The 11,721-nt window shown below is 41.8% G+C and overlaps 2 protein-coding genes across 2 annotated transcripts; both read right to left on the bottom strand.

Annotated features, from left to right (window-relative positions):
• Positions 1-2,151: 2,151 nt before the first annotated feature.
• Positions 2,152-5,864, bottom strand: LOC128569197 (protocadherin beta-17-like). Its single transcript, XM_053567335.1, is given in 2 exon segments — positions 2,152-3,357; positions 3,360-5,864. Coding segments are annotated over 2 exon segments (2,388 nt in total). The 5' UTR covers positions 5,707-5,864; the 3' UTR covers positions 2,152-3,316.
• Positions 5,865-6,410: 546 nt separating this feature from the next.
• Positions 6,411-10,985, bottom strand: PCDHB6 (protocadherin beta 6). The gene has a single exon (XM_053567311.1). The coding sequence runs from the start codon at positions 10,821-10,823 to the stop codon at positions 8,415-8,417; it is 2,409 nt and encodes an 802-aa protein (XP_053423286.1). The 5' UTR covers positions 10,824-10,985; the 3' UTR covers positions 6,411-8,414.
• Positions 10,986-11,721: the final 736 nt, after the last annotated feature.

Genomic DNA, 11,721 nt, shown 5'->3' with positions numbered 1-11,721 from the left:
GAGACTTGGTCTCAAAAAAAAAAGGCAAAGAATTTGAGTAGACATTTCTCCAAAGATAGGCAAATAGCCACTAAGCATATGAAAAGATAGAAAAGATACTCAATATTATTAGTCATTTGGAAAATGCAAATCAAGCCACAATAAGATACTACTCACACTTTCTAGAATGGGTATAACCAAAAAGAAAATAACAAGTGTTAGTAAAGATGTAAAGAAATTGGAACTCCCATATCCTGTTGAGAGTGAAATCACTTTGGAAACAATTGGACAGTCCCTCAAAATGTTATACAGAATTACTTATACGACCCAGCAATTCTAATCAAAGGTATATAACCCAAGGGATAGAAACATGTGTCACAGAAAAACTTGTTCATGAATGTTTCTAGCAACAGTATTCTTAATGGCCAAAAAGTGGAAACAAATCCAAATGCACATCAAATGAATGGACAAACAAAATGTGGTACATTTATATGCTGGAATGTTTGTTCAGTGATAGAAAGGGATAAAGTACTAATACATGCTATATAACATGAATGAACTTTGAAAACATTATGCTAAGTGAAATAAGCAAAACACAAAGGCTACATATGGTAAGATTCCATTTATATTAAATGTCTAGAACAGGCGAATGCAAAGAAACAAAAAAGTGATCAGTGGTTTAGTGGTTGCTCATGGCAAAGGGAGGAGGAAATGGGTAATGACTGGCTGATGGATACCAGGATTCTTTTTGGGGTATATTATCTTTTGAATATACTACCACTGAACTCATGTTTTGAAAGGATGAATATTATGGCATGTGAATTACACTCACCAAAATAATCTAAACTAAAAGGCTGCTATATAAACATTCAGAGAACAAGAAAGAGAATTTTTGAAAATAAAACTTTGAAATCAAAAGTTTAAAATTCAGCCATCAGTATAAAAAAATAGTTGAGAAAATCTACTGGAGTCCAGGAAAATAAAGACAGAAGATAGTAAATAGGAAAAGGACAAGAAAAATGAAATATCAAACCAGGAGGTCACTATACAACTAAATATATAGAAACTATAGAATAAAGAAAAACATTGACTGAAGGAAATATTTTTCAAAATTAAACATCTCAACTCTGTCCTAGTCTAAGGAATGTCTCAAGATTGACAAGTCTCACCGAATAATTAGCGCAATAAATGACAAAATTCTTATGCTGTGACACAATGAAATTTTATAACACCAGAGATAAATGTAAGAGCCTTAATTTATCTAAAGTTTCTTAGCCTCAGCACTATTGACAGCTGTGACAATTAAAAATGTTTCCAGACATTGCAAAATGCTCCTAGAATCAAAATTTCCCCACGTTGACAACCGGTGATCTAGAGGGAAAGCAAAGGTTCTCAGAAAAGAGCTGGAAATCAGAATGTATGAACATCACAACCTTGGAGATAAGACGGCAATGGAGGAATGCCCTAAAGTACTAGTGACAAGTAATTCCTTATATAATTCTACATATAACAATGTCTTTAAAATGAACATTTGATTATTTTCACATCTGAAAATTTCAGATATTCAAGCTCTCAATAAATTTATTATTAAATATTCTTCAAGAACTCAGGGAGTAAACCAAACAAAAGAGAAGATGTGAAACACATGAAATCCATGAGGAGGGAGATAATATATTCTCAGGTTAATGGGCAAAGCAAACTGCCGGCTGTGCAATGCCATACGTAGGCCTACAGAATAGCGTGCAGTTAAGTAGGAGTCTCAATACCTCCAGGATGGCTCCAAGAGAAAAGAATGGATCTGATAGATAATTTTATGAGTTTAAACACAAAATTAGGAGCTTTAGAAAGTTTATAGATTATTTAAAATAGGTACATAGAAAAATAACTAAATTGAAAAAGAAGGCCATTATTACCTTAGGGTAAAGAAAAGAGGCTTTTTATTTTAATTCTTTAGGCTCAAGCCGGAGTCATATTTACATAAACAAACAGGATGTTGCTAATTAGAGGAAATGTGCAAGTGTGTGTGTGTGTGAGAGAGAGACTCTGCAGGACGATATCTACTACTAAAATTTGATAACATTTTATAACTGTGATTTGGAAATATGGAAGCAAATATGGGGAAAAACTGTTAAATGGATCAAAAGTGGTTACCTCTGGCCATTCTCATGTGACTTAAATTGAAAAAAGAGCACTATATAATTTCAAATTAAATTTAAAAATATATAAAATATCTAATTATGGGAAGAATTCATTCAAAATAAATTAAGGGTAACAATATGAAACACAAAAAGTATAAGTAAGGTGAGGAAAGGAAAGGTGGGAGGGGGTGTAGGAATGTTTATTTGGTTATAGTTAAGCAGGCAGTTAAGTAATGCTAGTATCTTAATATGCATCATAATCTTGTTTTTTCACCTTATAGGATTCTTTATCTAAACAGATATGATACAAGTTCTATAGTTTCATTTCTGTTTTATTATATTCAAGCTGATGGTTTTAATTTGAAGCTATTCATTTATTATAGATCAATTTTATAAAACTTTCCATCTGTTCTTATGTGCATTCTTAGAAATATTTTAGAATGATGTTGACTTAATGAAATTATTTCTGGATGGTGTAATGATGTTAATTTGCTTTCCCTTTTGTCATTAGCATATGTTCGAATTTCGTGACTATATGTTATCTTAAAGAATAAGAGTAGTATCCATAACAAAACAATTTATTATGAAAAAGCAATCACAAGTCTACCAACTTTTTTCTGTCTTTTCATGTAACAGAAATTGAATCCTTTAGAATAACAGGAGATGGTCTAATTAAATGGCATTGATTTTGAAAGAAAGCACTCAATTGAGAAAACTCCATCTAGATAAAGTACTGGTTCATTTGAGGAAACAATAGTATTTTTGAAACAACACAACAGAAAATCCAACAATATACAAGATTTCTAAAATTCTTCATAATTAAAAATTATTTTTAAAACTGAAAGCCATAATTTACAATAGAGTTAGGTTCATGCTGATAATACCCATAAAATTTAGAACAGAATTCTCTTAATCATAACAGGACATCAATGACCAAGTTCAAAAATTGGGAACCTTGAAAATACCTGTGGCTTCCAAAAAACTGACCAAATAACACACTTAAGAAACATCATTTCTCTGGTATTGAATGCACATGGACTATACGAGATGACTATCAATAATAACAAGAAATAGAATATAAAATAATTCAGGAGGCTGAAATAGCTATAAATATGACAACAATTACTAACACGTGAATATACAGCTCTCTGTGCTGGATTAGTGAATCCTAGGATTTACCACTGTAATCTGTTAGATTCCTAATTAAAACCCTAACGATTTCTGGCGTTGGAGTTCCTTACATGTTTCCACCAGCCTCTTCACCCAAGAGGATGGGGAATGTAGGTGTAAGAGCCTTAAACTGGCTGGTCTCAGAGCCTCCCGTCAGACACACCTCATACTGGTAACTCTGCGACAGGGTCCCAGTGCCGCTGACGTCCACCAGGTGGCCCGGAAAGTGGCCCTCAGGCACCGAGCAGAGACCCGCAGACGCCGCCCTGTCCCTCCTGCACAGCCTCACCGCCACGAACAGCAGCACCGAGAACAGGAAGAGCGAGGACACCGAGGCCAAGGCGATGACCAGGTAGACGGTGAGCGAGTCGGCCTGGGCCTGCTCCGCCGCCGCCTCCGGGAGCGGCAGGTAGGGCTGGGAGAAGCCGTCCACCAGCAGCACGTGCAGCGTGACGCTGGCAGACAGCGGAGGCTCGCCATTGTCCTTCACCAGCACCAGCAGCCTGTGCTTGGCCGCGTCGCGCTCGCTCAGCAGCCTGGCGGTGCGCACCTCGCCATTGTGCACCCACACGCTGAACAGCCCGGGCTCCGTGGCCTTGAGCAGCTGGTACGACAGCCAGGCGTTCTGGCCCGAGTCGCCGTCCACCGCCACCACCTTGGTCACCAGGTAGCCCGCCTCGGCCGCCCTGGGCACCAGCTCGGTGCAGGGCGCAGAGCCGTTCTGCAGCGGGTACAGCACGAAGGGCGAGTTGTCGTTGGCGTCCACCACCACCACGCGCACCAGCGCCTCGCTGCTCAGCGCGGGGGAGCCTCGGTCTGTGGCGCCCACGCGGAACTCGAACGCCTGCAGGGCCTCGAAGTCCAGCGCCCTCAGGGCGAACAGGTGTCCGTTGTCGGCGTTGATGGAGACCAGGGAGGCGAGGGGCAGGTGGGGTTCCTGAGGTGGCAGCAGGGATTAGGTGACCTGGGCGTTGGTGCCTGAGTCTCTGTCTGTGGCGCTGATCGTGCCTATGTGCAGGGCGGGGCTGTTGTTTTCGCGGACGAACAGCGTGTAGGAGGTTTGGGTGAAGGCGGGGGCGTTGTCATTGACATCTGAGACCAACACTGTTATGGTGTGCTCTGTTTTCAGCCTGGGTGTCCCCATGTCAGTGACTGTGATGGTGATGTTGTACTGGGCTCTGGTCTCTCTGTTCAATGACCCTTCTGTTACCAAGGTAAAGAAATTTTCTACAGTAGGTTTTAGAAGGAAGGGTAGATGGTCTTGGATGGAACACGTCATTTTTCCATTGTCCCCAGAGTCTGGATCTGAAATTCTGAAAATAGCAACCACAGTTTCTGGGGAGTTTTCTGGGATATCACTGATGAGTAAAGACATGGTCAGTTCAGGGGCATTGTCGTTTATGTCCATCACTTCTATGACGACCGTGCATTTTCCTGAAAGACCCCCACCATCTGAAGCCTCAACTTCCATACGGTAAGAAGGAATTTCCTCAAAATCCAACACCTTTTTTAATCTAATTTCTCCCGTGACTCTGTTTATTTCAAAAGCCCGAATGACTCGGTTTGAGGATTGGAAAAATGAGTAGGAGAGCTCTCCGTTGATCCCAGCATCTAAATCTCTAGCAGAGACCTTGATGACAAGGGAACCTACAGGGCTATTCTCTGGGACCTGAGCCTCATACAGCCTCTGAACAAATGCAGGGGCATTGTCATTGATGTCCAGAATAACGATGAGAACCTGGGAAGTCCCAGTCCTGGGCGGTGACCCACCATCTATCGCGGTGAGGGTTAATCTGAGTTCAGGCTGTTCCTCTCGGTCCAGGGCTTTGTCCAGTGCCAGCTCTGGGTATTTCCTGCCATCGCTCAGATTGCGGGTGAAAAGATGGAAGTGGGCATTGGTGCTAATTATATAGTTCTGAACTGTGTTGATACCTACATCCAAATCTTGAGCTATATTCAAAGGATATAGAGTTCCGGGACGGCTACTTTCAGAGATTTTTAGGACTATTTCATTTTCCAGGAATTCTGGGGCATGGTCATTTATATCTTGGAGCTGTAGTTCACCTTGAATAAGTTGAACTGGATTTTTCAGTAATACCTGGAAGTGCAGTATACATGGATCCATGTCACAGCACAATTCTTCTCGGTCCAATCTTTCTTTTAGCAGCAAATTCCCACTCGTCTGTTCGAGTTGCAAATGCTGTTTGTTCCCTTTCGAAAGAATTCGGCCCCCCCGCGCAGCCATCTCCCCTACACTCATCCCCAGATCTTTTGCTAGGTTGGCCACAAAAAAGCCACTCTCTCTCTCTTCTAAGAGGGAATACTTAATAGCAGCACTGCCCGCCTCCCACAACAGTAATAGCAAAATAATGGCGGTCACTTGCCTTTTCTCTGGCGCTTTGGGCAGCAGCGTCTCCATCGTTCCTCACCGTCCAAATGATGCAGTATTTAATCACAAAATAATTGCTCAACAACCAACTGAGCTATCTCCGTTTGAATATCTTGAGTTACTTCTTTTTAACATTGTCTGATATAGATCGCCCACCTCTCTCAAACCTTTTTTCCCCAGTAGCAAAAAGTAATTTCCTTTTAGAGCTGCCAGAAGCTGTAAGGCTTTTAGAAAGTCTTTCACTCTATTAGCCTGCAGCGCCACCAAGCGTTCTGCTTTACAACTTCACATAATTTTTATTTTAAAGCTAAATGGTAATTTAGGTAATAACTAAAACATAAGCAGTGATTTTTAGGTCCTAGCCTATTATATGCTCCCCACCCTCAATGATCCTGCAGTCTTGTTTGGGTAGCTCACAACAGTTGTGACAGCAAAATTAATTAATTAATGTCTATAATCATATTCTTTAAAAGATTATAGTTCAGTACACAAAACTGCTCTGCTCCAGGCAAATTCATTTGACAAGTATTTATCTGTGTGGGCATTCATCTAATTTCTTGAGATAATACAGTAAATAAATCACAATTATTTCTCCTGCGGGATTTATATTCTATCACAAAACACTAATTTATTCTGTTTTGTGAAAACAAATCACAAATTTTTAAAAATCAAGTTTCTATTCTCAAATTGCAATGCCCCTGTAACTCCTGAAAGAAAAAAATTTTATTTCTTTTCACTATGGTCTACATAGCTTTTGGGAATATTTTTCTTTCATAAGTTCAGTGTGTGCAGAGTCCAGTGAAGATGAGAAGAAATGGCCATTTGTTTTGTTCAAAATCAGTATAAGATCAGAATTTAGGCAATGTCTTTCTACAAACATGAAGACAACAAATTCACTGAGGTAAACAATATATAGTTTCTGGGGAAACGTTTTGACCTGTCTGCTTTGAACAGGAACCCATGCCAGTCTACATCCTCTGGGACTATGGAGATGGGGGATTTTGAAAAAACACCACTGCTCCAATTAAAGTCACGTTACTGGAGTGAGAATAGTAATAAAAGCGAATCCCTCTAAAGACAAAGAATGCTATTTCAAGGAGGGAAGGGAAAATATCTGAGAATACAAATCAGTAAATGTTCCCTACACTCATTGAACCCATTGGTAATCATCACGACAGTTCATTTATCTAGACACAAAACACAGTTGAATATAATTTAGTTAAGCTCAGTTCTACTTTAATTAAGGATAAAAAGAAAATATTCAGTTTGGCTTGGTGCCTGTAGTTCAAAGCAGCTAGGGCGCCATCTACATACACCAGAGCTGGCAAGTTCGGACCCAGCCTGGGCCTGCCAAACAACAATGACAGCTACAGCAAAAAAAAAAAAAAATAGTTCAGCATTGTGGTGGGCACCTGTAGTCCCAGCTACTTGGGAGGCTGAGGCAAGAGAATCACTTAAGCCAAGAGTTTGAGGTTGCTGTGAGCTGTGATGCCATAGCACTCTACTGGGGGCGACATAATGAGACTCTGTTTCAATAATGTTTTTTTTCAGTTAATTGTTTCTTTAATATAGATTGCCTGCCTTTGACAGGAAGTTGAAAAGAGGGATCTTTCATAAAATAACACAAATATAATTAACACAAGTAAGACCAAAGGTTGGCTAAATTGTGAAAGTAAATGGTTTTATGGTTAATAAAGGCAAATGATGCATACACAGGACTAGAAGTGAAAATCTGACATTATCTAATAACCTGAAACAAATACATTACTTAGTTCTTGGCAGATATCACATAGAGAAGCTTGGGAAAGTGAAAGGAGGAATTTAAAAATACAAAACAGATCTTTAAGCTTTTAAGTTGATAGGCAAAGGTAAGATAAAATGTTTTCTTAAGCATTTTATATTTTATAATGGAGTGGAGGATGAGTAAAAGAGTGTTTTCTGTTTTGAAAGAAAGCAAAGAGTAAATAAGTTAGCAATGATAATAATTTCACCACAGGGTATATATTATTGTAGAGAGGATACTAGCAATTCTTCACTCATAGAAAATATACTTTTAGAAATTGACTACAGGATGTTGATAACATTCAGCAAATGTATTTATTAAGCATTTATAACTGGCTTGATGTTTTTAAAAACAGACCATCATGTTCTTACATGAGGATCACAGACTGTAATATAATATATTGTGACTTCACTACAGTCTATATTTGTAGAAAATATGTGTTGATTATTATAGTATATTGAAATACTCAGCAGTATGAAATGCTATCTTAGCATAGGGCCATTCCTGGTTTTTATCATTAGGGTTATACACTGTAGGAGCTAGCCCAAAATCAGACTTACAATATGAAATAATAAATACTCATATTTTTATGTATTCTGACACAGCAATAGTGAAACTACTATCACCAAAATTTGGAAATACAATTTTAGTTAAGTGCTTTGAAATATGTTTTTGTAAAAAGAGGTGATTTATTTTCAATTTTTTAATTATGCAAATAAAATTTTACTTTTTACTAAGACTATCAAATACAGTCAATGAAGTAATAAAAAACTACTAAGCACAAATAGAGGAAATAATATGCATTGCAAATATTATTTTTTTAGAACTCGACCTAAAAAAGAGAGTAAATTAAGCAAAAACTAGATCATCAATAACATGCATCAATAACACATAACTTCATGTTAAAAGATATTTCCAAACTTAATAAATGGGGGTTAGTAGAATAATTAAATACTTAGCTGAATGGGAAGCTATTTCGAAAGGTGGAGCTTTCTTCCCCTTCCCTTCCAGTTCCTGCAGGAGCTAAGTTGGGGATAATTGGCTTCAGAAACTTGAACTCGCTGGTCGCTGAGCCTCCCGTCAGACACACCTCATACTGGTAACTCTGCGACAGGGTCCCAGTGCCGCTGACGTCCACCAGGTGGCCCGGAAAGTGGCCCTCAGGCACCGAGCAGCGACCCGCAGACGCCGCCCTGTCCCTCCTGCACAGCCTCACCGCCACGAACAGCAGCACCGAGAACAGGAAGAGCGAGGACACCGAGGCCAAGGCGATGACCAGGTAGACGGTGAGCGAGTCGGCCTGGGCCTGCTCCGCCGCCGCCTCCGGGAGCGGCAGGTAGGGCTGGGAGAAGCCGTCCACCAGCAGCACGTGCAGCGTGACGCTGGCAGACAGCGGAGGCTCGCCATTGTCCTTCACCAGCACCAGCAGCCTGTGCTTGGCCGCGTCGCGCTCGCTCAGCAGCCTGGCGGTGCGCACCTCGCCATTGTGCGCCCACACGCTGAACAGCCCGGGCTCCGTGGCCTTGAGCAGCTGGTACGACAGCCAGGCGTTCTGGCCCGAGTCGCCGTCCACCGCCACCACCTTGGTCACCAGGTAGCCCGCCTCGGCCGCCCTGGGCACCAGCTCGGTGCAGGGCGCAGAGCCGTTCTGCAGCGGGTACAGCACGAAGGGCGAGTTGTCGTTGGCGTCCACCACCACCACGCGCACCAGCGCCTCGCTGCTCAGCGCGGGGGAGCCTCGGTCTGTGGCGCCCACGCGGAACTCGAACGCCTGCAGGGCCTCGAAGTCCAGCGCCCTCAGGGCGAACAGGTGTCCGTTGTCGGCGTTGATGGAGACCAGGGAGGCGAGGGGCAGGTGGGGTTCCTGAGGTGGCAGCAGGGAGTAGGTGACCTGGGCGTTGGTGCCTGAGTCTCTGTCTGTGGCGCTGATCGTGCCTATGTGCAGGGCGGGGCTGTTGTTTTCGGGGACAAACAAGGTGTAGGAAGTTTGACTGAACGTGGGGGCGTTGTCATTGACGTCAGAGACCAGCACAGTAATGCTGTGTTGGGTTTTCAGTCTAGGTGTCCCCAAGTCAGTGACAGTGATGGTGACGTTGTACTCAGCTCTGGTCTCTCTGTCCAGGGCACCTTCTGTTACCAGAGTGTAAAAATTTTCCACTGATGGTTTTAGAATAAAAGGGAGATTGTTATCTGTAGAACAAATAACCTGTTGGTTATGTCCAGAATCTGCATCTGAAACACTGAAAACTGCCACTATGATCTCCTGCAAGTTTTCTGGGATGGGGCTGAAGAGTGATGAGATGGTCAATTCAGGGGCGTTGTCATTCACATCCAGGACCTTGAGGACTAAAGAACATTTTCCTGTTAGGCCTCCACCATCTGTGGCCTCAATGTCCACATGATAATTCTGAAATTCTTCAAAATCCAAAGCTTTTCTCAGTCGAATTTCTCCTGTGATTGTGTTTATTTCGAAAGGTTGGTTAACGTCATCGACTTGAAATAGAGCATAGGATACCTCCCCGAAGGATCCTGCATCTAAATCTCTGGCTGAGACAGTAGTAATGAGAGAGCCAATGGGGCTGTTCTCAGGGACTTGCACTTCATAGAACTCCTGAGTAAACTCAGGGGCGTTGTCATTGATGTCCAAAACCTGGATCTGAATCTCTGAGGTTCCTGACCTGGGCGGAGACCCGCCGTCCAGCGCGGTGAGCGTCAGCCTGAGTTGAGGCTGCTCCTCTCGGTCCAACGCCTTGTCCAGCACCAGCTCCGGGAACTTCCTGCGGTCGCCGCGATTGCGGGTGAGAACGTGGAAGTAAGGATTGGAGCTGATTCTGTAGCTCTGAAGACTGTTGCTGCCAACATCTAAATCGTTTGCCATTTTTAAGGGAAATATTTTTCCTGGCGTAGTAATTTCTGATATTTTCAAAATCATTTCTCTGGAAGGGAACTCTGGGGCATGGTCATTTATATCTCTGACTCGCAAGGCAGCCTGATAAAACTGCAAGGGGTTTTCCAGTAACACTTGGAAAGGAAGCACACACGGCTCAGTGGAGCCGCACAGCTCTTCCCTGTCAAGTTTTTCATTTAGCAGCAAATTGTAGGTCTGTGGGTCAAGCAGCAAATGTTGTCTGTTCCCCTTGAAAACAACCCGGGCGCCCCGTGCGGCCAGCTCTCCCACCCCAAGTCCCAGGTCCTTTGTCAAGTTGGCCACAAATGTGCCCCTCTCTGCTTCCTCCAGTGCTGAATACTGAATGGATTCTGAACACACTTTCCGCAAGAGCATCAATAAAATGAAAATCGCCACTTGCCTTTTGTTGTGCTGTACTTCTGTTCGTACCATCTCCATAGTTAGATCTGATTCCATAGGAAAAATCCTCCTCAGCTCCCAGTCACGGCATCCAACATCGACCCTCCGACCCTCCGAACTGTCTTTGGTATAGATTTTTAAATTTGTTCTTATTCTTGCCTGGCGACGACTGCCTTTCTAAAGACGTCTATCTTAGTTTTTGGCTGTAAATGTGTTCTGTAATTTTACTTGGCTTTTGGGTAAAATGGAGTCCACTGAATCTGCATAGGATTTTTCCACTCCACTGTCTTAGCCTACACCGCCACCACGCGTTCAAATTAATAACTTCATGAGGTGTTTTCACATCAATACCCTTTCTGAAATCTGAGCATTATAAAGACTTTTGGGTCAAGTCAGTGTTTCTCAAACTCCGTGTGCGAACCACATACATAAAGAATTGCTTGGATGTATTGGTTTTGTGCCTGTGCACATTTTTTAAAGCCAATTTTTGGGTTCCCTTGAATCAAATTCTCAAACTATGTTTTCCTTAAGTTGTTCTTACACGTAGCAACATTTAAGAATCACTATTTCAGGTAACGTACAAAAAACTTCCTACAATAAACCATGATTCTTTGACAGTGCAGTTTATCTCTAAAGAGCAGTGTTATTTGAATGTCCAAGAGGTACACTATTTAATTGTCCCAACAAACACATCAACAAACTATACAAATTGTAGAAGTTTATTAGCAACACTAATAGTAAAATAAACAATAAATTCTCTAAATTATATTACTTATAAGGGGCATGAACAACAAAGTTACTTTGTTAAGTATGCTATGCCTGCATAATAAAGAACAATGAGGCTATTAGGAAGAAAACTGAGACCAAGAAGTACTTATGAAAGAAGTATCTAAGGAAATTAAATTATTTGAAAGTGGAACCAGGAGCAATCAAATACTTGTCATAAGCATTCTAG

The sequence above is a fragment of the Nycticebus coucang genome, chromosome 17 (assembly GCF_027406575.1).
Source record: "Nycticebus coucang isolate mNycCou1 chromosome 17, mNycCou1.pri, whole genome shotgun sequence".
Classification (NCBI taxonomy): Eukaryota; Metazoa; Chordata; class Mammalia; order Primates; family Lorisidae; genus Nycticebus; species Nycticebus coucang.
Note: the sequence above shows the minus strand (reverse complement) of the source record. Positions and strands in the feature narration are given on the sequence as shown.

What these genes read in the sequence shown, in the direction of transcription:
- PCDHB6 (XM_053567311.1), bottom strand. Translation starts at nt 10,823, where the DNA reads ATGGAATCAGATCTAACTATGGAGATGGTACGAACAGAAGTACAGCAC.